A 26,314-nucleotide genomic window follows, 5' to 3' on the forward strand; every position below is an offset into this window, starting at 1 on the left:
TGTCAAACATAATTTAAAAGTTATGATTCATTTGTTGGGAATCTGTTATGCTTCTGTTTAGAATCAGATGTTAAGGCCTGTGTGGCATTACTGAAATCTTATATTTTTGTTTTTACAAGTAAAATCAAAAGACTCTCTCACATCTAAAAGCCAGTAAATATATGTGTGTGTGTCCAAAAGTTGTTTTATTTTCTTTTGTAATGTGACTAACATGTCATTTGTACAAATAATATAACTGAGCAGTTCAGTATGGGTTAAAGGTTCTGAAAAAGTGTGTTATTCTGAGATTTGCTTTAATAGCCTCCTTCCAAAACAATCATAATATGCACTGGACAGACACAGGTGGAATAAAATCTGAATAGTATTGGTAATTATTGAACCTGTTTAAATTGGATTATGGAACTTGATATCTATTACATTATTAAAGCATTATATATAATGATTCTGAAATATTTAAAATTATGAAAGGTAAAATAATCACAAACTATATGTAGATTTTACCTTCGTTATATTTTGCTTTACTTTGTGTAGATTTACACCAAAAGCCTTGAGTTGACTGAGCCTACTGGCTGACAAGAAATGTTTTTCATTAAAAATATTCGTCACACTACCTCTGTGCTATGTGTTGGATCTTGTATGTTCCTCAAATTTCCATGTGTCCAAGACTTGTTCTTTACTTTGGAGAGTTGGTAAACTCCTTAAGAAGTGAGTCTTGGAGTTAGGTTTTCAAGTAAGTAGGAGGTATTCTATAGAAGTTGATTTTAAGACCCTGGTCTTTTCTGTTTTCTTTCAATTCCCTGTCACGACATAAACAGCTTTTTTAGGCCAACTGTTTCCCATCATAATGGGCTCCTTGCACATAGATTCAAAAGCAGCAGGGCTGTATTAGCTTCTTTTCTTGCTGCTGTGAGAAAACACTTAGTAAAACAGATTTTAGGGAAGATTTATTTTGACTCACAGTTTGAGACAAGATTTAATCTGGAATGGTGTGGACCGCACGGCAGCAGGAGTGTGATGTGCCTGGTCATATTCCATCCGGAGGTAGGAAGCAGAGAAAAATGAGCGCTGGTGCTCATCTTGCTTTCTCGAGGACTGAAAGGCCATGGAATTGTGCCACTCACATTCAGGGGAGGTTTGGCCTCTTCCTTTACACCTCTTTAAAAACAGTCTTATATACACGCAGAAAGGTGTGTTTCCATGGTGATTCTTAATAATAACGTGTACAAGTTTAACCACCCTAAGAACCAACTGATTATAGATTGAAACATCTGAAACTGGTAACCCATTCTCATTTAACAAGCCGTCATCACTGGATTACAGGTAATGGTGCCATTCTATCTCAAATTTTCTTTTAAAAAAAAGAATGTATTTTACAAACCATTTTTCAAAGTCTGTTTTAGAAATTGGTATTCAAAGTATTGTTTCATTAAGGCATTTCAGATAGAATTTGTTTTTGTTGACTCTTTCCTCCATAATGTCTCATCCCTCTGCCCGCATTGTGCCTTTCTACCACCAGCAGACCCATTTTTCCTTTTTATGTCAAATGTGTTCTACAACACTTCCCCCTTTCTCAACACTTTTATTTCCTTCTGCATGGTCTCCTTTTAGTTTCATGATACATGCTCAAACTCCATGCCCACATACATATACTATACAAATATGTTTCATATTTTTTTAAGAAATATTTAGTAAATTTACTCAAATGAAGTTTAAATGTTACAGAAATGAAAAATATTAGAAATTATATACAATAAAAAGTGAATATAAATTAGCCAACTCCAAGAACATTTCCAGTTAAACATTCATACAGCCGGGCGGTGGTGGCGCACGCCTTTAATCCCAGCACTCGGGAGGCAGAGGCAGGCGGATCTCTGTGAGTTCGAGACCAGCCTGGTCTACAAGAGCTAGTTCCAGGACAGGCTCCAAAACCACAGAGAAACCCTGTCTCGAAAAACCAAAAAAAAAAAAAACATTCATACAAATACATATTCAACTTTTTCTTTGTATACGAATAACACGTTCATACAAACATATCATGAAGATTCTGGCAAAAAAAATTCAGAGATGCTAAAAATTTCTCAAGTTTAAAAAATGGTGTAGAATATATTAAAATCTAGACTCTTGCTGACAGAGCATATGTAGTATTTGTCTTTCTAAAATGCAGTTACTGTGATTAACGCAGGAATATCCAGATATATCCATGAATATTTTTCCTGAAATTTTTATGATTATCATTTTTATTCATGACACAAGAACATGCAATTACATATCACGTATTTTTTATCTATTCACCTTTTGATAGACATCTAGTTTAATCATCGCTATTGTGAATAGAGAAGTAGCAAGCATCTATGTGGTTATCTCTGTAGTAAGATGTAGAGTTTTGGGGGGGGGGGTTGTGACAAGGAATGATACAACTGGGTCATACTGAAGCTCTAGCATTTATTATTTTCAGATAATTCAGCATCAATTTTTCATAATGACTACAAATGTTTACAATACCGCCAGCAGTGAATAAGGGTAAATGTCACATTCATTTTGTAGTTGTTGTTTATTTTTTTTAGTTGTTGAAAAAAAATTTCCGCCTTCTTTCCATTTCCCATTTCCCTCCTCCTCCTCCCACACATCGCCCCTTCCCCCCTTTCCTCCCCCTCTCCCCACTCTCCTCCCCGTACCCCCATTCCATTCCCCCTCCCTCTTGAGACTAAAGAGCAGTCCAGATTCCCTGCCCTACAGGAAGTCCAAGGTCTTCCCACTTCTTTCCAGGTCCAGGAAGGTGAACATCCAAACAGGCTAGGCTCCCACAAAGCCAGTTCATGTATTAGGATCGAAACCTAGTGCCATTGTCCTTGGCTTCTCATCAGCCTTCATTGTCCGCCATGTTCAGAGAGTCCGGTCTCATCCCATGCTTATTCAGTCCCAGTCCAGATGGCCTTGGTGAGGTCCCAATAGATCAGTTCCACTGTGCAGGTGTCCAGGGAGACGTCCCCAGTTAGTTCCTTGGGCAGTTGAGGAGAGGGAACCTGAAATGGTCCTATCCTATAGCCATACTGATGAATATCTTGCATATCACCTTAGAACCTTCATCTGGCAATGGATTGAGATAGAGACAGAGACCCAAATTGGAGCACCGGACTAAGCTCCTAAGGTCCAAATGAGGAGCAGAAGGAGGGAGAACATGAGCAAGGAAGTCAGGACCATGACTGTGACAGTGGAACTAAACTTCACATTTTTAAAAGCATCTGTTACCATTCATTTACTTTCTAATAACCATTCTGTCTATGAGGGAGATGAAATTGCAAAATACTTTTACTGTGTATTTTACTCATTGGCTAAAGATGTTGAATACCCTTAAAAATTATTTCTAGCCATTGTGTTTTTTTTCCTTTGAGAAAGGTCTTTTCTTTTCATTTGCCATTTATTAGCTGGCACTTTGGATTTGGTATTTAATTTTAGCAGTTCTTTATATATTTTAAACATTAATTCCTTGACCGAAGTATTATTGATAAAGATTGCTCTCCTGTTCTATAATATGCTTATTTATTCTGCTTAACAGTTCCTTTTATTGTACAGAGCTTTTTAGATTTCACAAAATTCCATTTTTTAATCTTTAGAGAGCTTTACAGTTATTGGAATCCTTTTCCTGACCATGCATAAACTTTGAAATATTTTCTCTATGTTATCTTAGCCACTTTCCCCTTTTTAAGCTCTAAAGTTTTATTCCACTTTTAATTGATCTTTGTGAAGTACAAGAGATAATGGATCTTACAGTATTGTATGAGTTTATTTCAAAGTTCTCTAATATTTTCCATTAACCCACCTGTTTTTATTATTATTGATATTATTGAGCTCTACATATTTCTCTGCTCTGCTCTCTTCCTCTCCCCTCCCCTTCAACCCTCCCCCATGGCCCTCATGCTCCCAAGTTACTCTGGAGATCTCGTCTTTTTCTATTTCCTATGTAGTTAGACCAATGTATGTCTTTCCTAGGGTCCTCATTGTTGTCTAGGTTCTCTGGGACTATGAATTGTAGGCTGGTTTTCTTTGCTTTATGTCTAAAAGCCACTTATGAGTGAGTAAATATGATATTTATCTTTCTGGGTCCTGGTTACTTTCTGGTCCTGGTTACTTCCCTCAATATGATGTTTTCTAGATCCATCCATTTGCCTGCAAATTTCAAAATGTCATTGTTTTTTTTTTTCCTGCTGTGTGGTACTACTCCATTCTGTAAATGTACCACATTTTCCTTATTCATTCTTCAGTAGGCATCTAGGTTGTTTCAGGTTATGGCTGTGACAAACAATGCTGCTATGAACATAGTTGAGCACATGTCCTTGTGGTATGATTGAGCATCCTTTGGGTATATACCCAAAAGTGGTATTTTGGGGTTTTGATGTAGGTTGTTTCTTAATTTTTTGAGAAATCTCCATACTGATATGCAAAGGGGCTGTACCAGTTTGCATTCTCACCAGCAATGCAGGAGTGTTCCCTTTACCCCACAAACTTTCCAGCATAAGTTATCAGTATTTTTGATCTTGGCCATTCTTACAAGTGTAAGATAGAATCTCAGAGTTGTTTTGATTTGCATTTCTCTGATATCTTAGGGTGTTGAACATTTCCTTAAATTTCAGCCATTTTAAATTCATCTGTTGAGAGTTCTCTGTTTAGGTCTGTGCCCCATTTTTTTTATTGGATTATTTGTTCTTTTGTTGACAAGATTCTTGAATTCTTTATTTATTTTGGAGATCAGTCCTCTGTCTGATGTGGGATTGGTTAAGATCTTTTCACATTCTGTAGGCTGCCATTTGTTCCTGTTGAACATGTCCTTTGCTTTACAGAAGTTTTTCAGTTTCAGGAGGTCCCATTTATTAATTGATTCTCTCTGTGTCTGAGCTACTTGGGGTTTTATTTAGGACATGGTCTCATGTTCCAATGCATTCAAGTATACTTCACACTTTCCTTTCTATGAGATTCAGTGCAGTTGGCTTTATGTTGAGGTCTTTGATCCATTTGGACTTGAGTTTTGTGCATGTTGATAGATACAGATCTATTTTCATTCTTCTACATGTTGATATCCAGTTATGCCAGCACAATTTGTTAAATATGTTTTTCCATTTTACATTTTTTGCTTCTTTGTCAAAAGTCAGGTGTTCATAGGTGTGTGAAACAGTATCTGGGTCTTGATTCGGTTCTATTGGTTCTCCTCTCTGTCTTTATGTCAATACTAGGCTGCTTTCAGTACTATAGCTCTGTAGTAGAGTTTGATGTCAGGGATTGTGATGCCTCCAGAAGTTCATTTTTTGTACTGGATTGTTTTGGTTATCCTGGGTTTTTTTTTTTGTTGCTGTTGTTGTTGCCATATGAAGTTGAGTACTATTCTTTTGAGGTCTGTGAAGAATTTTGCTGGGATTTTGGTGGAAATGGCATTGAATCTGTAGATTGCTTTTGGTAAGATTGCCATTTTTACTATGTTAATTCTACCTACCCAAGAGCATGGCAGATCTTTCCATTTTCTGATGTCTTATTCCATTTCTTTCTACTAAGATTTAAAGTTCACCATGACTATGTAACATAATTTGGGGTCAGATTTTATGATAACTTCAACAGTGTTCTTTCTTGTTACAAGTGTAAGATGAAATCAACTCCAGAGGAGGTCTCTGCTAGAGCTTGCTCCCACAAAGGTCACTGGCTTTGGCCTGCTCGCATAGAGGTCATTGGCTCTCATGTCCACTCTCTCTTATGTTACATATGGTGGTATACATATATATGGCAATTGATAATGGGATCTTCTATGGGTAGTATGATATGTACCTCAAGATCTGGAGATAGACTAAAAATGAGGGAAATCTTCTGGTGGCCGTTTATATTCTATGCAGACCTCCTTTATGACCGAGGTCTGCCACATGAGTATGAGGATACCCTGAAATCAATTGAAGGTGTAGAGCACACATTGCAATCCTTAAGAATAGGAGAGTTGTGACAAAATTTTTGAAAAATATCCTCTGTGATAGCTGCACAGCAGTGCCATGGGTAATATGACAAGCACTGAGGTCAAGATGTCTGTCAAGCAGAAACTTTCTTGTGTATGGGTAAGATTACAATGAAAAAGAAGCATGACACTAATTTCTCCACATTAACTTCTAATTCTTCTGATAACTGACGAAAGAGAGGAAGGGATAAAGTTTAACTTGTCATTTCTTGCATCTGGTGGTCCAAAATAATCGTGTATAAATTACATCTGTGCTAAAGAGAAACTACTGGGATCCAAAATTGTGAAACCCATGGGAAGAGTTAAAAATAGCAAAGGGCGTAAAAAATGAAGAAATGTTAGAAGATACCCCTCAGGTCCAACTACTAATACAGAGCAAAAAAAAAAAAAAAAAACTCCTTGATTCAGTATACAGATGGTGGTTTTAATAATGACATGGTGTAGAAAACCATTATACTCGGGGACTATTCTGTCTTGGAAGTTCTTGAATTGAGAAGCAAGAGGTGAAAGAAACTTTCATAGCCTGATCTGTGAGTCTATGAGACATGGATGCAGATGGAGTGAGTCTGAGTACCGTAAAGCAGAGAAAGAGAATAGTGTAGCCATTGCTTCGTTCCAGAGATGAAAGTTCCATAGCCTGAAGCAGTTTGAGGTAAATCTGTCCCTGATGTACTGATTCAGGGGCATGTGATAATCACAGTGTGGGGGTCTCAACATATTTCAGGAACTAGAAGACAACAGATAAGCTACAGGAGCTACTGAGTTAATTTGGTACTCAGTTCACTGGACCCAATAAGACTGTGTTTGCCAGTCCATTAAAAAATCAAGTATTTCATTTGGGACATTGGGACTGGAATGAGACTATATTTGCTGAGACTCATATTGGTCATGGTCTTTATGCAGTGATGGAGATTTTATTTGGTCTAAATGACTTAGAATGACATGTAAATCAGGTCCGCTATGTGAATAAAAATTGCAAAGTGCTAAAGAAATCTAGAGATGAGAGACAGGCAAAACAGACAAATGGATCTGATCTGTCTGAGTCACTGAAAGGAATATGTAGCATGATTTATGTTGAGTTAGAATTCTTAAGGGAAAAAAGTGATAGAAAGCCAAATGGGCTAGTGAGCTTTTGGAAAGTTTTAAAGCCAAAAGAGTTGATAGAAGGCAAAAAGGATAACGTGGTGAAATGAAAAAGACCACCCTTGTCCTAGGGTCAAGCAGTTATCCACAGAATAAACTGGGTGCACTTCTCCCCTACAAAAAATATATGTTGGGGTTGATATTATTTGCCATACCTAGGGCCCTCTGAGCCCTGTGGCTTGTGGTGAAATAACAACAGAAACTACATCCATACTGTCACTCTAGAGCCTATCAGACCCACAGGTCCATGTTAAATATAAGTCACAATAGGTCTGAGCATGGCCTTACTCTTTCCTGGCCATGGCGTTATTAGAGCTGATTGAGCTCATTTGACCATAGAGAAATTAATGGCAGATCCATTGCAAATACCCAAGAAAAGATTCAGCTATATAAATAAGGTAGTGTCTCCCATCCATGCCATGTCAGTCCTTCTGAGAAAAAAAATGATATAAACAATGGAGTTATTTCATTCTGCATTAGACTTTGCTAACATTTTTCCTTTAGTACATTCTTAACTATCTATTCCTAAGATGAAATGATACTTTGAATGGTTGGTGACCAATTTTCAGAGATCTTGTTGATCTTCTGCAAATAGGTTTTACACAGACCATATAAGGCTAACCTCCGAAATTCTTAGAGATTGTCCAGGCTTATTTATGAATGACTTGAAACAAATTAGAGTTATCTGAGTAGACAGAACCACAGTTGAGAAAATTCCTTCATAAAATTGGCCTATAGGCAAGACTTTGGGGGCATTTTATTAATTAGTGATTTATTTGTGAGGCTCTAACTCATTGCTGGTGGTGGCACCCCAGGGTAGGTAGTCATGGGGTATGGAGAGCCAACCAGTAAACAGTACTTCCGCCATGACCTCTGCATAAATTGCTGCCTCTAGGATGCTTCCTTGATTTTCTGCCCTGATTTCTTTAGATGATGGACTGTGATTTGGAACTGTAAACTGAAATAACCCTTTCCTCATTGAGATGTTTGCAGTCATTTTTTTTTTTTTAATCACAGGAGTGGAAAACCTAACATAGCTCTAGAAAACCTTCTGGGAAAAAAAAAAAAACAGTAGCTTTAAAATGTGGATGAAGGTGTCCGGTATGGGTGCCTTTTTAGCACTCACAGAAATTATCATGTTAAATGAAGAACATAATGTCAGGAATGGACAGCCTTCTTACGGGTTGTTGGTCAGACAATCCACAGACACCCTCAAAATGGTAAAGGTTATTGCCATTGCTGCTTGTTGTATGCCAAAACTATATAAGTAATTGTTGAGGGGCCATGGCTTCCCATTGCTCAAAAAAGGATCATGGACATGCCACACATTCCAAGGGCCAGGGAACACAGTGGAAGAGGGGGTTAAAGGAACGTAAGTGCTTAAGGAAAGGGATGCATCATTAAAGTGTGGCCATATCCTTTCAGACATAATGTGATGCCATCTTTGATAGACAATATTTGGCCAGGTATTCATGGCAAGCAAATGAGAAAACAATAGTGATAGATAGGTTATGGTAACAGTAGTGGAGTTATTGACAATATTGAGTAGATGAAGATAGGGCATAGGATCCTCATGAAGGTCCAGCCCATGCTTCTGCTATCTATTATTCCCCTAACTACTAGTAGCCTTAGGAGATGTTATGGTATATAGAAAGTTGCAAAGGATAACTGTAAGAGACACTTCATGACTCAGTTCCTCTAACATTGAAATCAGTGGAGGACTGGGATGTTGGAGGAAGGGCTGTTAGTTAGTTCCCGGCCTCTTAGCCACAAAATAATCACACAGAAACCATATTATTTAAATCACTGCTTGGCCCATTAGCTCTAGCTTCTTCTTTTTCTTTCTTTATTAAAAATTTCTACCTCCTCCCCTCCTCCAATTTCACTTCCCCTCCCCTCCCCCTCCCTCTCCAGTCCTAAGAGAAGTCAGGGTATACTGCCCTGTGGGAATTCCAAGGCCCTTCCCCCTCCGTCCAGGTCTAGGAAGGTATGCATCCAAACAGACTAGGCTCCCAAAAAGCCAGTACATGCAGTAGAATCAAATCCCAGTGCCATTATCATTGGCTTCTCAGTCAGCCCTCATAGTCAGCAACATTCAGAGAGTCTGGTTTGATCACATGCTTGTTCAGTCCCAGTCCAGCTAGCCTTGGTGAGCTCCCATTAGATCAGTCCCACCATCTCTGTGGGTGGACGCACCTCTCGCTGTCCTGACTTCCTTGCTCATCTTTTCCCTTCTTCTGCTCTTCATCTGGACCTTGGGAGCTCAGTCCAGTGCTCCCATGTGGGTCTCTGTCTCTTATCTCCATCCATTGCTGGATGAATGTTCTATGGTGATATGCAAGATATCATATCACCATATGTGTGGCTATGGGACAAGGCCAGTTTAGGCACCCTCTCCTCTGCTGTCCAAGGACCTAGCTGGGGACATCCCCTTGGACACCTGGAAACCCCTCTAGAGCCAAGTCTCTTGCCAACCCTAAAATGGCTCCCTTAATTAAGATATCTTCTTCTTTTGTATTAATTTAACCCATTACTATTAATCTATGTATCACCACGTGGCAGTGCCTTACCGGCAAAGTTTCAGCATTTCTGACTCTGGCAGTGACTCCATGGCTTTTCTCTGACTCTGCCCTTCTTTCTCCCAGTATTCAACCTATCTTTCCCTGCCTACATAAGTTCTGCCTTGCTATAGGTCCAAGACAGTTTCTTTATTCATTAATGATAATCACAGCACACAGAGGGGACTCCCACATCACTGGGACTCTGTGGTGATGTAGTTGCTTGGGGTCATACACACTCAAGTAAGTACTGTAACCCCTTGGCTGTGTTCTCTAAACTAAGTTTATGCATTGCATTGACAAACCCAAACTGGACTTTGATGGAACCATTATTTGGTACCTCACTGATGCTCTCTCTGTCCATATTTTATGTACTTACATTTGATTGATTGCAATGTTCATGTATATTCTCCATGTTTGCTCTCAAAAGCCTGATTGCCCATTCCTCTGAGGTTCTTTCACTGGCAGAAATAATACTGATCAGTGGGGTGTCTGCAAATAGTGGCATCTGGGACAGTAGTGGTGGTCACCAGGGGTCTATTCATGGGAAAAGCTAATTGGCAGTGCCTGTCCTTTCTACAGGGCAGCTATGGGTGATAGAGTTCCAGCAGCTGCAGCACTGCAGCAGTGGGTACCCAAGGCTATGTGTGGGAGTTCACTCTTGTGCAGAGCAAATATGGTCAGAGATCCAGGAGCTGGCCGCAGCAGCTTGGCTCATTGATGCTACAGCCCCAGTCCTCCTCCTTTCCCTAACTGTGTTCAGTCACTTAGACACAGCTTCTAACCTGCCAATTTATCCAGACTTCTATTATCCCACCCCATTTTATAATAATGACCAATCAATTTACCTCACATTTCCCTTCCATGCGGCCACTTCTCAACAAGGACTAGCAGTGTCACATTTAGAAAGGTACATAAGTATAATCATTGTCTATAACTGCTGTGTGTGTCACTTGCCCCTGACCATTTTCTTTATGATATCTTTTATTCTCCTCTCCCACCTTTTGGGAGCTTACCCTTTACTGAATCCGATACTTGGAGAAACTAAAGCCCCTAGAGCACTTTTAATTCCACACATTTGTTTCTGCAGCAACGGTGTGACCATGCCAGGAAGAGGTTCTGTTTAATCAAGTTTAATTCCCAGGCTGTTGCGCCTAAAGTCAATATGTCCTTTTTAGGTGACTGGCTACTGAGTTGCTCTCTTAGAGCTTAAAATAGTACAGGGGCCTGCACTAAGGAAGAAACAGCTTTCATTAGCTTTTGCTTTATTTATTTATTTTTAATTGAGCACATACATAGTCACAAAGGATTTGTAAAGGTTTGTAGTTTCAAACACTTGAAAAATTATTCCCATCAAAATATACTTAAGTACAAAAACCAGCTGACACCCGATAATCAGAGTCAGCCAACTCTGAACCCTTAATTTGACAGCTCTCCTTTTGAACAGATCATCTGAGTAGAGCTTGGAGCTCCAAAACTTCATAATTCACTCCTGCTGGTTGTCAAACAGTACAGTTTTGAAAGCAGGTACTGTGTCGAGGCGAAGGGTTTCCCTCAACTGTAACCTGTTTCAGATACATTCCAGGGTAGCACACTGTTCCAAAGTCCAACATCAATATTCAGTCTTGGGAAAGTTTCAGTGTTCCATATAAACGAGCACACATGAGTAAAATTCAGGATTTTTTTCTTTTTTTTTCTTTTTTCTTTTTTTGCAGTTTGCGAACTATCTCGGCAGAGAAATGGTTAAATATAACACCATAAAACACTTTAAGCACACTTTAGAAGAGCACCGTAATGAGTACTATTACACATAATATATTACTATGATATCTAAAACACGAACAAATATAAATATGTAATACAATTATTTAGAATTACATTGAATCATAAATAACAGGGGTTCTTAGAAAAGGGATGGCAATTCAGAATAGAAACCCTGTGTCACTTCCGTACTTTGTAAACACTTTACCTCTTTCAAGTTTTGTCCTTTGATTTCTTATCTGCTGCTCTCTTCAGAGCAGAAGTGCTGAAATTCTGAGAAACCTACGTGAGAGACTAAGTCAACAGTATTCATTCACCTATTACTTGGCTTGTGCTTCTTTTGTTCAGTTATCTAGAATTCAGCTGGTGTCTCAGCTTTACTCTGGAAAACTCTTTCCTCTCAACAGTATTCTGTCCACCCAAGTTTCAAGTAATCTACACTGGCAGTAGACGCTTCTCTTTTGTCCCATGAGATCCATCAAGTAGTCTTTTCTTAAACATCTGCATAACCACCTTAGTTGTGTACAGGTCAGCACTTCAAAGGGAGCACAGCAACAGCAATTTAACAATCACAGTAGTAACATTTACAATTATAGTAATAGTAACAGCAATAATCACAAGGTAGGTAACAAGAAAATGAACCTATTAACAACAATAATACCTGTTATCACAGATAACTCTTACAATAGCCCTGTAAGGAAGTAGGTATTATTATCCACCTTTTATAGATGAGGAAACTGGGGAACACTAAGGCCACATGACTTTCCTAAGGTCACACAAATAGTTGATGCAAGAACATCGTTGTCCCATTATTCTGAGTCCCAGGCTTGTTTCCATTGTAGATACTTCTTGCCTTACATCAAAATCAAAGCACCAAGTGCTTTTACTTGTACAGATGCTGTATCAATCACACATATTGAATATGTGCTAGATTTCTTTCACGAACGGGTTTCTTGAAGCCATTCATTCTCTGCTAAAGTAAATCAATTAAATCACCAAAGTCTCATATCTAAGGTAAAGTTTGTGGCCACGAATAAACTTGTCTTCTACATAAAGTTAGTTAAATCAGTTCACAACAATATAGTTCTTAAATTTATAAGCAGATACTAATGCCTACATTTATAATCAGATACTAAATTTTAACTATTCACAAAGAAAATCTAAGCAAACAATTTAGAGGAATGCTGAGATCTCAAGGAAACTGTTAGACTTTTCTCAATATCCTTGCGCATGGTGCCCTCTGATGGATTTTCTAAACCAACTTAATACACAAAAGCAAGAATCTTCACTCATGTTCACTCTCTTTTTAGGTAGGAAGGGAAACTCTATGACAAAAAGCAAGAAACTGAAAGAGGGAGATTTGTGTACAGGGAAAACCAGAAAAGGAATAATGAATTAGTATTAGACTTAGATCAACACCAAGGAGAGGAGGGAGGGAAGGAAGGAAGGGGAGAAGAAGGGGAAAGGAGAGGAAGAGAGAAAGAGAGAGACAGAGAGAAAGAAAGGAGAGAGAAAGAGAGGGAAGGTGGGAGAGAGGGAAAGCAAAGCAGGGGAAGCAAACGGAAAGAAAGACTAGAGTCTACAATGGAACAAAGCACCGGAAATGAGGAGGCTTCAATTAGTGAAGAGATGATGAGCCTCAGCACAGGAAGTTCGGAACCTCTGGTTAAGGCAGCAACCAAAATCCAAGATTAAATATCCTAGGACAAACAAATCTGGAAAAGTGAGCACCTGGGTGGAATGTTGAAAGGAGAGAGAAGCAGTGTTGTAGACTATGAGGGTACTTCTGGAAGGGAGTGTATAACACCGTATGGGTGAGACTGAAATAATCAACAAAAGAGAATGTAGACTATCAATTAAAGTGAACTGGGTTGAAATGGGTAGATGAGAAAGGGAAATAAAATGCACTTGATTCAGTTAGAGAAAAGCATAGAAAAAGCAAAGGAACGGAATTAGCACATGAGAACACAAATTTGATTTTGAATCTGTACAATTTTCACAGGGAGATAGACAACATCAAAAAAATCAAATCAAATCAAACAAAGTGAAGCACCAACTGTAAAGAAATGCTGTTAACAGAGGCAAAAAGTTGCCACAATCTCAGAGCCTCCAAGACTTCACTTTAAGGCATGAAATCTTGTCTAGGCTCAGTGAGCATGAGAATTACAGGTAGAAATAAGTGAGAGCACCAGGCAGGTGGATAGCATGAGAGGTAACAAGGAGCAATATATACATGCTTATACCTGTGTGAACATAAAAGTGTATGCATGTGTGTGCATGGATGCACTTGATTATGTCATGTGAAGGTGTGACAAATTATAGTTGATAGGGAAGAGTTTGGGGGTGGGGATGCTGATCTGCTTGTGGTGAAAGTATTAGGAGAAAGGTATGACCAACAGTCAGTTAATAGTCAATTCAGATGGCCAGTTTTGATAGGAAAGTTCAACAAATTCATCAGAGACCACATATGCCTGTATACACTAGTTCAGTTAGCTCAAAGTCCAAGTAATTCCTCCAGATAAAGTCCACAATAATCTACAAGATGAGATATCTGAAGCCGGGGAAATCAGTCTAACATCAAAGATCTGTAGACTGGGTGTACAGAGTCACATTTACAAAGATGGGGTAATAAAAGTCCAGAGTCGCTCAGCAGTATTTCTTGTTCCTTGCCACGAGTATTTGCCTCAGACTAATTTGATGCAGAAAGTCATTATATGACAGCACCAAGTCGGTGCACAAGTGCAGTGGAGAAAAGGGTGTTCCCAACGGTAGAGAGGGGCTGGCAAGTGGTCTTCCTAGTAACGCTTTACACAGACCTCTCTCAATCACAGTTCCTCCATCTCACTATCACTACTAGCAATAATCACAGGTCAAAGCTGGAGGCAAAGAAAGACTCTTATTCAGGACATCTACTTCTCGTAAGTTCATCTTCAAAGGTACTTAAGGTAAGTAACAACGAATTCTTTCAGGGTCTGGCCAGTCAGTTCTCCACATTATGGCACAGTGGACTTATCAAGTAGAGTTCTGACGCCAGAACTAAGACTGTGAGGGTGCACATGATAGTAAAACACTGTACTCAACATCTAAGTTAAAGGTTATGCCATCGCTGACTGAATTGTCTGTGCGAAGGTACTCATTAAGCAAGGTTCTGATAGATCAGATGGGTGCCCAACTTAGTGACTGGTAGTCTGCACGTGAATGCAAAAGTAAGCATCCTGGGTGGAGGGCCCCGCCGCCACCTCTTCATCTAGGGAGGGATCTGGATCTGACGAATCCCCCTGAACAGAGCCCTGGGAATTATCCCCTGTAGCCAAACTGGGATCCTCAACTACCGGGGCCTCTGGAACAGCCAGGGGAACTCGTAGCAGTGAAGATGCCTTGAGTTCCTGAAGCTCATGACTCTCGGGTGCATTTATTTTCTGAACCTGGGAGCTCTTACATAAAAACAGTGCCTGCACTCTTAAAGATGTTACCGATCTTAGTTTGGCACGGAAGCTCCTGTTGAGCCAGCAGTAGATGAAAGGATTGTAGCAGGTGCTGCTCATTGCCAACCAGTGAAAGGCATAGAAAAGCACGCTATCATTCTCTACGCCTGCATTGGATATAAGAACCACATAGAAATTAAGTGGAAACCAACAAACTGCAAAGACCAACACAATAAGTATCAGCATCCGGATGCTCTTCTTCCGCTTCTGGTAGTGTGCCATCAGTTGACGGGCAGATGCATCGCCAATAGCATTCTGGAGCCACAGCCTCTTTCCTAGGTGAGAATAGGTTACAACAATCACCATAAGTGGCAGAACGTACAGCAAGATAAATGTACCAAGGTCCACATATTTCGAAACCAGCTGGCTGGGTCCAGGAAAGGAAGGGAGGCAGTAGCTCATGGCAACACCATCCCTGGAGGAAAACAGAAAAAAAAAGTTAAGATAACTGAAAAGATCCCAGAAAGCTTCTAGGAGCTACTTTACACTGTATGTCCATAAGAAATCTCAGTCCCTTGATAGTTTCGGTCTTAATTTCTTCAATTTTGAAATTAAGGGGTTGCACTAAAGTGTTATCTCTGGTGGGCCTAGTGTGGGTATAGAACAATCTGAACACAGCTAGATTCTTCATTACTAGTGACCTTAACTTGATGGCCCATCCTCTTGGTTCCACTAACACATTGGAATTAGAAAATAACACCATATGTTTTATTCAGGAAAATGGGGGATGGATGAAAACAAAGTTAAGAACATTGCAAATGTCCACTTTCTGGGAGTCTCTAGAAAGAAAAAGGTGAAATTACACATTATGTCTGACTTACTCGTTCAGGAAGACGAATACATTCTGGTAAATTGCATGTGGAAGAGCAAGGAATATAGCAATACTCCAGATCACAGCAACAACCGTTAAGCTTTGGGAGTATGTTAGCCTTGGTTTCATTGGGTGCAGAATTACCTACAAAAGACCAAAAACACCCTTCGTGAATCAGACAAGATCAGTGTGGTTTGCATAATCAGACACAGGTTCATGAGTTTCTGCTTGGATTAAAGAGAGATGCATAAAACGCAAGTACAGGGCTGAAACTCTGAAATTCACAATGGTATCTACCTGTAAGAGTATGACAGTGGGGAGAAGTGTCAGAAGCAGTCCACAAACATATTCTAGTTTCAAATACAGCTCCACCCTGTAGATTTCTGCAAGATGTCTAGTGTTCCTGACTCTTTCCCACCCCCTGCTCTTTTATTCAAAAGTGCCCTCAAGTGGTCTTACCCGGTGTCGGTCCATGGCAACAGCCATAAGTGTAAGAGTTGAAACATGGAGGGAGCAGTACTGAGCGAAACGACTGACATGGCACAGGTACCTACCAAACACCCACTGTCCAGCCAGGAAACGAGTCTAAGGGACAAAAGCAAGGAAAAGGTGTAGGTTATTTATTCAAATGTTATCCTCAAGCACTGCGGAGAAGCTAGAGTCTAGATGGAGACCCCAAATATGTATATTCCCTTTTGCTTTTGTAGTCCCATCACCCACCCTTCAAATGGAACATCATCTTTTTTATGCACTGAAACCAATTCTCTATACATCACTCACCATAGCAAATGGACAGTTGAGGAGGATTATCGTAATGTCAGATACTGCCAGATTGAAGATGAGAAGGCCCGTTGATTTTTTGATTTCATTGTGCTTGAGAAAAACCTGGCATACCAGGAAGTTGCCAAAGAGAGATACAACTGTGGTGATAAAGTATGCAATACTCAGCACAACCTTAGCAATGATGTGGGCATTGTTCCCTAACCATTTTTTCATTGATTCTGTTGGATATTCCCATTCTACAGTTGAGTTGGTTCTATTCAGACTTGTGTGACTGTAATTTTGATCCTCGATCAGTGGAACCCAACTGATATTTGGTCGGAACCAATCAATTATATTTTCCATTTGTGACAGCAAAGAAATGTTCATTTTTATTTAGGGAGAAGATATAGATGATGAAGTCCTTTTCCAAATCTTCACAAACAGAAACTCCTGGTTCCACCTAAAATGGAAATGATCAAAGACTTTAGCATTTTATAGAATAGTGAGCCCAAAGAAGCCAGGATCTAAGGTGTTAACCTTTTTATAATAAGAGGAGAGAAGCCAGCAGGCTTGCTAATCAACCCACTTTCATTAAAATGATGGGATCCTATCAAGCCAATTAGATCACCCATATAGAATGCTACATATACTACCTTATTTTATTACCATGATAGTGTATAAATCTTGCCTAAAACAGTTACTGCCTTCTAATATATTCCATTAATTAATTGATTAGTAATAAATGCATAATCAGAGTTGTGTTACTGAGGTCTAGCAAAATAGGTAACTCTAGATTATTGCCATAATTTGTAGGGTTATGGGAGTCTGAACTTTCTACCTTGCCCTGTGAAAGCAAAGATAGGTCTTTGACTGCTCTGACTTGTACTGAGAATTTTATATAAATAAAACGATCAAGCCAGAAAAAATGGGCTTCCAAAGACGTGACTAATCTCCAACTGCAGGAGCTGAAAACTGTTTAACAATGTGCACCTTTACATACATGTAAAAGTCTAGGATGTCAGAGACTGTAAACTTAAAGGCAAGATTTTTGTTTACATTTCTATACTACCCACTCCTGTCACTAACTTGCAGTATGACTGTGCAAATAACTATGCTTAACAAAAATTAGTTACATATTTCTAAATTTTATAGGAAGACCTGGAATGTTTCAACATAAAGAAATGGAAAATTTGTGAGATAAAATGGATGCCAATTACATAGTCCAGTAATTTTACATTGTATACATTTGTCAAAATGTAGTAATATACCCATAAATATGCATAGTCATTGTGTCAATCAAAAATAAAGCTACATACTTAAAAGCATTTTTTGCCTTGGTTTCTCCAACTACCTAGCGGCAATTATATATACTTCATAAGCCAGTGGAATAGATTAAGTTAGCATGTATGAAAGAAAATATCTACAATTCAAACACCTTCTTCAAGATGGAAAAATCTCTGGGTTTTCTTAAACTAGAAAGCTACTTTTTGTTATTACTCTTAAACAAATAAGGTCTGGCCATAAGGGAGAAAATGGTGCAGTGTGTGTGTGTGTGTGTGTGTGTGTGTGTGTGTGTGTGTGTGTGTGTGTGTGTGAAGTGTTTTGTTGTTAGTGCATGTCCATGAAGGTTATGCATGGGCATTTGTGTGTATGTGTTTTGTGTTACTGATTTGTTTTGTTTTAAAAAGTTATGTTGTTGCTTATGTGAACTCACATGTAACATGACTATATTTCCACAATTGCAGACTTGTAAACTGTGCATTTTCTAAACACCACCTTGTGTGCTTGTGTGGTATGTTTGCATGCTATATGTTTATGGGATGAGTTTCTCTGCTATGCATGCTCTTGTTTTGTATGTTTTGTTGAATGCATCTGGTATATGTTTGTGTAGAACAAATAATGCATTGCTGTCTGTGATATTGATAATATGGGGCAGGAGACACAGACCTTCCTTCTTTTTTCCTTTCTACTTCCCATCTCTTTCTGTCTCCTTCTCTACCCCACAAAATTTACTATGGAAAATTGGTGATGCAGCTGAATGCCACTTAGCATGCCTGCAGAAAATGGATTCCATACTCCACCCTCCACAATTAAATAAATCCCAAATAATATTTTAGCAGGCAGAGTACTCCCTGTTTTTTTGGGGGGGTTGTTTTTTTTGTTTTTTGCCCCCCCCCCAGTATAGGTGACACTAAGGCAGAAGGATTACAAGTTTGAAGACAGGCTGGGCCATTAACAATCAGTTCCCCCTGGAGATGCGTAGTGGGAGCCTGTCTTTAAAAAAAATGTGATATGGGGGTAAACAAGAAGCATCCTTATGCTAAGGTTAAGGGTCCCTTTCAACCACATATATTCCCTAAATGTCCCTTCTGACTGGGGGCAGTCAGGCTATGGTGGGTGACTCCTCTAAACAAGGGCTGTTCCAACATAGCATCTAAATGAGTCAGGCATTGTGCCTTAAAGGTTTGAGTCTCTGCCCCTCCCTTCATTTCAGGGGAGTATGGGGGGGATCTCCAAGCAGGTTCTGGCATTTTAAGTGGGTAAGGGATTTAAAAAATAGGTAAGAACTACTTCTTCCCAGCAAGACGTCTCTTTAGCCAAATGGTCAGTAGGGGGCAGTGGAGAGGAATATATAATTTCATTCCAAGCCCCTTCCTCAAATTTCAGGAGGGTGGGGCTGTAAGGAATTGCGTCATCATGAGACCTCTTAGCCTCCTAAGGGTGGTTGCTATTGGTGACCACCCCTCAACCTCCAGCAACACCCTGGAGACTGAGATTCTATAGTTCTAATTACAGGAATTCTCTCTCTCTCTCTCTCTCTCTCTCTCTCTCTCTCTCTCTCTCTCTCTCTCTCTCTCTCTCTCTCTCTCTCCCTCTCTCTCTTGTACTGCGGGTAGAAAGGATGGTGAACACTGATTCATCTCTACCCTATGCTGGGGCCCCTCCCCAGTTATGGATCAAATGATTCCAACAGGTGAAGGGCTCCCGTGGGAGAAGACTTAGTCTCTACAGCAGTCTTTTATAGCCCACCTTTTCCCTGGAGAGCGAGGGGGCAAGAAGGGTGAGGGGTCTGGGGAGGGGGAATAAGACCCTTGCATCTCTGAAACTGGCAGTAGCCCACCTTTTCCCTGGAGAGCGAGGGGGCAAGAAGGGTGAGGGGTCTGGGGAGGGGGAATAAGACCCTTGCATCTCTGAAACTGGCAGTAGCCCACCTTTTCCCTGGAGAGCGAGGGGGCAAGAAGGGTGAGGGGTCTAGGGAGGGGGAATAAGACCCTTGCATCTCTGAAACTGGCAGTAGCGAGCTCAAGCTTACAGTTTAAATGTACTTTGACGCGCAAGAAACAACAACAACAACAACAACATTTCATTGTGAAAGCGTGACCGTGTGGGGGGCTAAAACACCTAGATTTCCGAGAATGGGATGGGATGTGGTAAATAGAAAGGAGGGCTTTCCAGGTGGTTTTGGAGCAGAAATCCTCACTTTTTCAGGAGTTCCAGGATCCCTGCTGATAGAAACAGACAAAAACAGGAGGGAAATTCTAAGAAATCACCCAGAGCTCTTAAGAATTCAGTATTTTGCGCTTGCGGATAACCTGTGGAAAAAAACAGCAAACAAACAAGCAAACAGGTTGAGGACTCGGGGCTGTGGGCGCGTAGACTTGGGGATACCACGTCCCCAAATCTTTCCATTATTTGGGCAGTCTGCCCATTCCCCGGTTACCTGGTGTCAGACTCAGGGACAGCAGCTCACCCCCAAATATCTCCAGTCTTTCCTGGAAAGGTTGAGACTTACCTTAGAACGTTCTATGCGGAGAAGGACTGGAAAGCTGGGAGCCTACCAGCCTCAGTGTGCTGGTTAGGCAGAGGAGAGATGAAAACGGACTGGCGGACGAGCCGCCAGTCCATCCAGGTCCCAGCGCACTTCAGAGCCTGAGGTGTCTCTGGCTCTGCGCTCACAGCCTACTGCTGCAGGCAAGGAGTCGTGCGCACTCCCCCGCGTCAGTGGGACTGGATAGTGACCCTCAGCAATAGGAGGCGGGGCCCCGCGAGGGCTGGCAAAGCTTTGCGCGAGACTTTGCCTGTACCACGAGATGCTGTCTGGGTCCGCAACACACGGGGAGGGTAACGGGGGGGGTGTCACATGGAGGGGGACGTGGGGGGGGGCACAGGTGGCCTCTGCTGCTAGATCAGAGCTAGTTCCTTTTTTACTTCCACTGTATAACTGCGGCTCTAGTCTTCCCTACCAAGCACTCTGGGGGCTAAATCAGACAGAACGTCTGAATTTGGGGAGTGGTTGCTGATGATGGGGTAAATTCCTCTTTTAAAAAACAAAAATACTCCTCGCTCATCTAAATATGCCCATTTCAGTTTCTCAACCAGAACGTAATTAACACACACCTCTCTACTGATGTTCTTCCGAATCTAACCTGCTGCTTCCCACCTCCCCAAGGTAACTTGGTTTTCAGATTTTCTTTTTTTCTTTTTTCTTTTCTTCTCTCTCTCTCTCTCTCTCTCTCTCTCTCTCTCTCTCTCTCTCTCTCTCTCTCTCTCTCTGTGTCTCTCTCTCTCTCTCTCTCTCTCTCTCCCTCTCCCTCTCCCTCTCCCTCTCCCTCTCCCTCTCCCTCTCTCTCTCTCTCTTTTTTGACCTGCGTGAAGCCATAGCCAAGCAAACACTATGGAGCCTTCAGAAGCGCAGAATCTTTGAATCTGGAGATGGAAGGCGGCAGGTGGATGGGAAAAATAGAGAAATGACTTCTTTAGAAGCTGCCTCTGAGTGTTCCTTGAATGTTCACAAACATTTGTGATATAAGAACTAACCAGGAGCATTTGCAAATCCAGCATGGTGAATATTTTCCGCGGTCCATTTTTTTTTCTTCAAAAAGAGGAAAGCAGAGGGGGGAACACGAGGAAGATGAGAAGAGAGACGCAGGAGGTTCCTGGCATAAAATTCCCTCTTAAACATAACGTTATTTGAATCGCTTGAGGTTTAGCTGTTTTATTTCTAGAAAACTCCTTTCTGCCCTTTTGAGTATGTATATTCAGCTAGATAAAATAGCCTCGGAATACAGTTGTAATTCGCGGACCGGATTCCTCATTCCTCCATGATCCCTCTTCCGAATTTTTTTGAAGGGATATGTAAACAACCAAGGCTCTTACGTGCAGTGACTCACTGAGTCCCCCTGGGTAGAACAGAGATGCCCTTATCTTTGCACATATGATTTTTCACTCCATGCTATGCAACCTCTCCAGGTTTCTGTAAAGCTCAGTCTTTCTTTCAGGTAGTGTGAAAATCCCATTCCCCCCGCTCTTTTCAGCATATTTCCCACCAAACAGTGCAGGAGTAATTCCACCTATCAAATTCAGGAAAAATCTTCCCCCAGAAAAAAAGATTTTCTTGAATCTTTCCTACACACCCTGGATTTCCTTTGGAGACTGCAGGAGACTCCCCGCGTGCCATCTTTGCATGAGCTTGTGTCGGAGACCTCCCACACCAGGGACCCCTGGCTTTCAATACAATGAATATTTTTTTTCAGAATGGGAACACCTCATAATTTTCCCTCACCCCAAATTTTACTGGCAGATATTGAAAACCTTTCCATTGGACATAAATGTTTACAGAAAATTTGTGTTTACCCCAAACAGAGTAGAAGCGAGCTCATCATTACAACATCCAGAGGTTCCTTGTACGGTCTGCTGCTTATGCTGAATTCACTACAGACTGGACAAGGAGACATTCAGTCTTTCCTGGACATGAAATTTATCAAAATTGCCTAAGTATCTTCTTGAATCTCTCCTACACCTAAATTTAGTCCTAGGCAATGCTGAAGAATTCCTTTTCTTCGTACACTTTCCCCACAGATCATCCACCATACAAAAGCCAGCATCTTCACCTCACTCAACATTTCTTCTTTAGAAGGGTCACACCAGGAAAGGCCTTTTCCATACCGGAAGAGAGGCCACGTACTCTAGAAACAAGCCTCCATTTCGCTAAATTTCAATATCATAAGTCTACTTCTGACAGACACGGATCAAACCCCTACAGGTCCACAATTCTTTCAGGCTCCAAAAGCCCTTCGACTAGCAGTGGGAAATCCACAAAGGAGCACAACCAAAATGATCATTTCTTAGGAGTGTCTGAGGGCAACCAATGAATTCCAGACCTATAAGGCAGACATTTCGATAAGAAAATCTAGCTTCCTTTCATTCAACAATGGCCTTGAGGTTACTTCCACTCATTCTCCTGCTGCCTGCAGACCACACAACTCCATTTAGCTTAGCTGTGTCCTTTCCCTTCCGATTCTTTGTCCCTCTCCTAGGTAGGCAGGCAATACCACCGCCAACTTTGCAAAAATCTTTTTTCTTTACCCTGCCAGGCTTTGATACAGTTAAAACACAGCTCCCCATCCCATTAAGAGTGCAGGATTTGAGTTGGATCTTCAGATCGCTTCTAAAGCTAGGGTTTCGGCACTACTTGGTATCCTTGCGAAATCTTCCATCTAAGTAACGCAGCGGCTGCACGTGTGGCTCACGGAGAGTTAGCTCAGGCCAGCCAATCAAGGGCTGAGGCAGGAGAGCACCAGTTCTGGAGCTGTCAGGCTCTTCCCACAGATCAAAGCTCTCCTGGTAACAGATTTATAGGCTTGCACAGGGAAGGACGGAGTGGGCGGCGCTCCAGACCATTGGTTCACAGAAGCTGCGCAGAGCGGGGAGGAAGAAGAGGCTCAGGGCTCTGTGGCTTCTTTTTCTGCCCACGGACTGCCAGTTTTGAATGCTCTAACTTGGCAGGCAGTTTTCCAAGACACTATTTCCCAGAATTCAGGTTCAAATGCAGACAAAACGTCTGCATTTATCTTCCACTCCACCACAATCTGAACATCTTTCTAAGGCATACCTCTGGTGCAAGAGGGTTTTTGTTTATTTGCTTGTTTTGCTTTTGTCTAACATAAGAGCGCACCTGGCACCTAGTCTTATACATTGGTCTTGATTTCAAGGTTTTAGGTCAAAACCAGAGTGGATTTACGTTTCACATAAGCAAATACTTTTTTTAGAAGAAAAAACATAAAAAAGACAAATAATATTTAGGTGGGAATATTAGGGGAAAAGCAAAGCTGCCTCCAGCCCCATATGATTTTAGGCATGTCCATGATACCCCAAGATAAATTCTCAGAATGACAGCATAGCATTAAGTATGCCAGTTTCTCTTTTATTGATTTGTTTTGATCATACATTGTGCACTTAGGGGTACTGATATATTGGGTTTATCTGAGATAATTTTGTAATTTGTGTACTTTTTGTCGGTAAGTAAGTGTAGCTTGCTGCAGAGATAAAGTCAAGCAAACATTTTCCATTTTTAGTTGCACAGTAACTTGAGGATGTTTTTATCCCATTAAATTGCCTAACCCTGTTGATACTTCCTTACACAGCTCTGTTAATTGTTAAATTGACATACTCAAATTTAAAAGCAAAACTTTTCGTGGCTGAAGAAATGGCTCCGTGATTAAGAGCACTTACCTCTCTTCCAGAGGACCTGGGTTTGGTTCCAAGGACCACATGGTGGCTTGCAATCTGTAACTTCAGTTCCAGGGTATCCAATGTTGTCTTCAGGTCTGTGAGGGCCAAAGGGAAAAACAGCATGCCTTTCTCTGTATTTATCCTCCACCTTACAAAATTATAGTTAAGAGCCTACAAACTGATCCTTCTGACTTCCCTCCTCCCTGCACTCGTAGGTAGCTGCAGTAATGGTTCATTGAAGTAAGAGTAACCTAAATACAACTTTTCTTATGTCAATTTCACTGCATATGAATCTTAAATGACTTTCCTGTTTCTAAAGTTCTGTGTCTCTAGAGATCTTCTAAAATTTGCCTTCCTTTGTATCCAAACCTTCTCCTCAGGCCCTAGCCATGACATATCTCAGTTTTCAGTTTCCACCTTCAATTCTAGTTCTCAGTGAAGTCCCCCTTGGCTTTTATCTAATGGTATCTTAAAATATAGTTCACATAATATAAGGCTAACCTCCCTACACGTAACAATTAAATGGCTGGGTAATATTCACAGAATTGGGCAACCATCACTGCAATACATTCTAGAACCTTTTCATGATCATAAAAGGACATTTGCTGCCCATTCCTTCCTATTAAAGCATTTCTAACCCTTAAAAACTAACTACTGTACTTTCTGCATATATGAATTTTATATTCTAATTATTTCATGTAAATAGACTTGTTCAATGTATGATATTATATGACCAGCTTCTTTTATATAGTATAGTGGTTTCCTTTATAAAAATATTACTTTATTTCATATGTATATGTGTTGTGTCTGCGTATATGTATGTGCACCATATGCATACATGGTACTCTCGGAGGCCTGAAGAAAACATTGGGTACACTGGAATTGGAGTTATAGATTATAGGCTATCATGTAGGTTTAAATGTGTCTGGTAGTTAAAGGCCCTGAACATTTTTCATTTAGATTTTGGCCATTTGTTCTCCTTTGTTTGAAGATGAATGTTCATTTCATTTGCTCGTTCGCTAATGAAGATATTTGCTCATTGGTATTTGTTCACCTTTTAATGTTCTGATATTAAATTCTTTCTCAATCTTAGGTATTTACTTTTCTTTTTGAGGTGTTGAGAATAGGATTCTTTCTAATTTCTTTAACAGTGAGTTAATTTCCCTTTTATTTGCATTTTTTCTATAAATATATATTATCTACCTTACTGCTATCATAGTGTATATGATTTTATCTCATTGTGGTTTTTATTTGCAGAAGTGTAGCCAGAGGTATTATTCAGGATCTCTTTATGTGACAAGTAACAATTTTCATATCTTCATTGTAAAAGTTTTTTTTTGAATATTTTACTTATTGTAATTTTTGATTTTTTAAATTATTGAATCGTATGTCTTGCTTATGTATTGTGAGTCTAAATCTTTTATTTTGTTTATGATTTGTCAAATGTTTCTCTTCTGAGTTTTCCTCCCTTCTTTTTTTTTTTAATTTGAAACACCAGATACTTTACTTTTGATTATATTCTGTATATTTATTTTCCTTTTGCTACTAATGGCTTGGGTGCCACATGTAAGAAACAATCATTTTTATTTATTTATTTTACATCCTTATTGAAGTTTCCTCTTTCTCCTCTCCTTCCAATTCCCCATCACCACCACCATCTCCTTTCAGCCCCTCCCCCAACCCACTCTTCCTCTGTTTCTGTTCAGAAAGGGGCAGGCCTCCCATGGGTATCAACAAAGCATGGCATATCAGGTTGCAGGTTGCAGTAAGACTAAACACCTCCCTTTGTATTTAGGCTGGACAAGGCAATCCAGTATGAGGAATAGGTTCCCAAGAACCAGCCAGTGAATTAGGGACAGCTCCTGCTCACATTGTTAGGAGTCCCATAAATAGACCAAGGTACACAACTGCCACATGTCTATAAAGGGCTTAGGTTGGTCCCTTGCAGTCCCCTTGGCTGTTGGGTTTCTATGGGTCATGTTAGTTGTTTCTGTGGGTTTTCTTGTAATGTCCTTGATGACCCTGGCTTCTATAATTCTTTCTCCTTCTCTTCAGCAGGATTTCTCAAGCTCAGCCAAATGTTTGGCTGCAAGTCTCTGTATCTGTTTCCATCCGTTACTGGATGGAAATTCTCAGATGATGATTGAAGGAATCACCAATCTGATGACAGGAGATGGCAAGCTCAGGCTACCTCTCACTATTCCTAGGTGTCTTAGCTAGGGCCATTCTTGTAGATTTCTGAGAGTTTCCCTTGCGTCAGGTTTCTAGCTGACCCTGAAAAGTTCTCCCTTTT

General features: G+C 40.4%; 1 protein-coding gene across 1 annotated transcript; it reads right to left on the reverse strand.

Moving 5' to 3' along the window:
- Positions 1–10,971: 10,971 nt before the first annotated feature.
- LOC142840739 (G-protein coupled receptor 83-like) lies at positions 10,972–20,594 on the reverse strand. The gene is made up of 5 exons (XM_075957324.1): positions 20,303–20,594; positions 16,528–16,969; positions 16,207–16,332; positions 15,758–15,891; positions 10,972–15,351 (listed from the first exon to the last, which is right to left on the reverse strand). Exons 2-5 carry the CDS (start codon positions 16,894–16,896, stop codon positions 14,625–14,627), a joined length of 1,356 nt encoding a protein of 451 aa, XP_075813439.1. The 5' UTR covers positions 16,897–16,969; positions 20,303–20,594; the 3' UTR covers positions 10,972–14,624.
- Between the last annotated feature and the right edge of the window lie 5,720 nt (positions 20,595–26,314).

The sequence above is a fragment of the Microtus pennsylvanicus genome, chromosome X, assembly GCF_037038515.1.
Source record: "Microtus pennsylvanicus isolate mMicPen1 chromosome X, mMicPen1.hap1, whole genome shotgun sequence".
NCBI lineage: Eukaryota > Metazoa > Chordata > Mammalia > Rodentia > Cricetidae > Microtus > Microtus pennsylvanicus.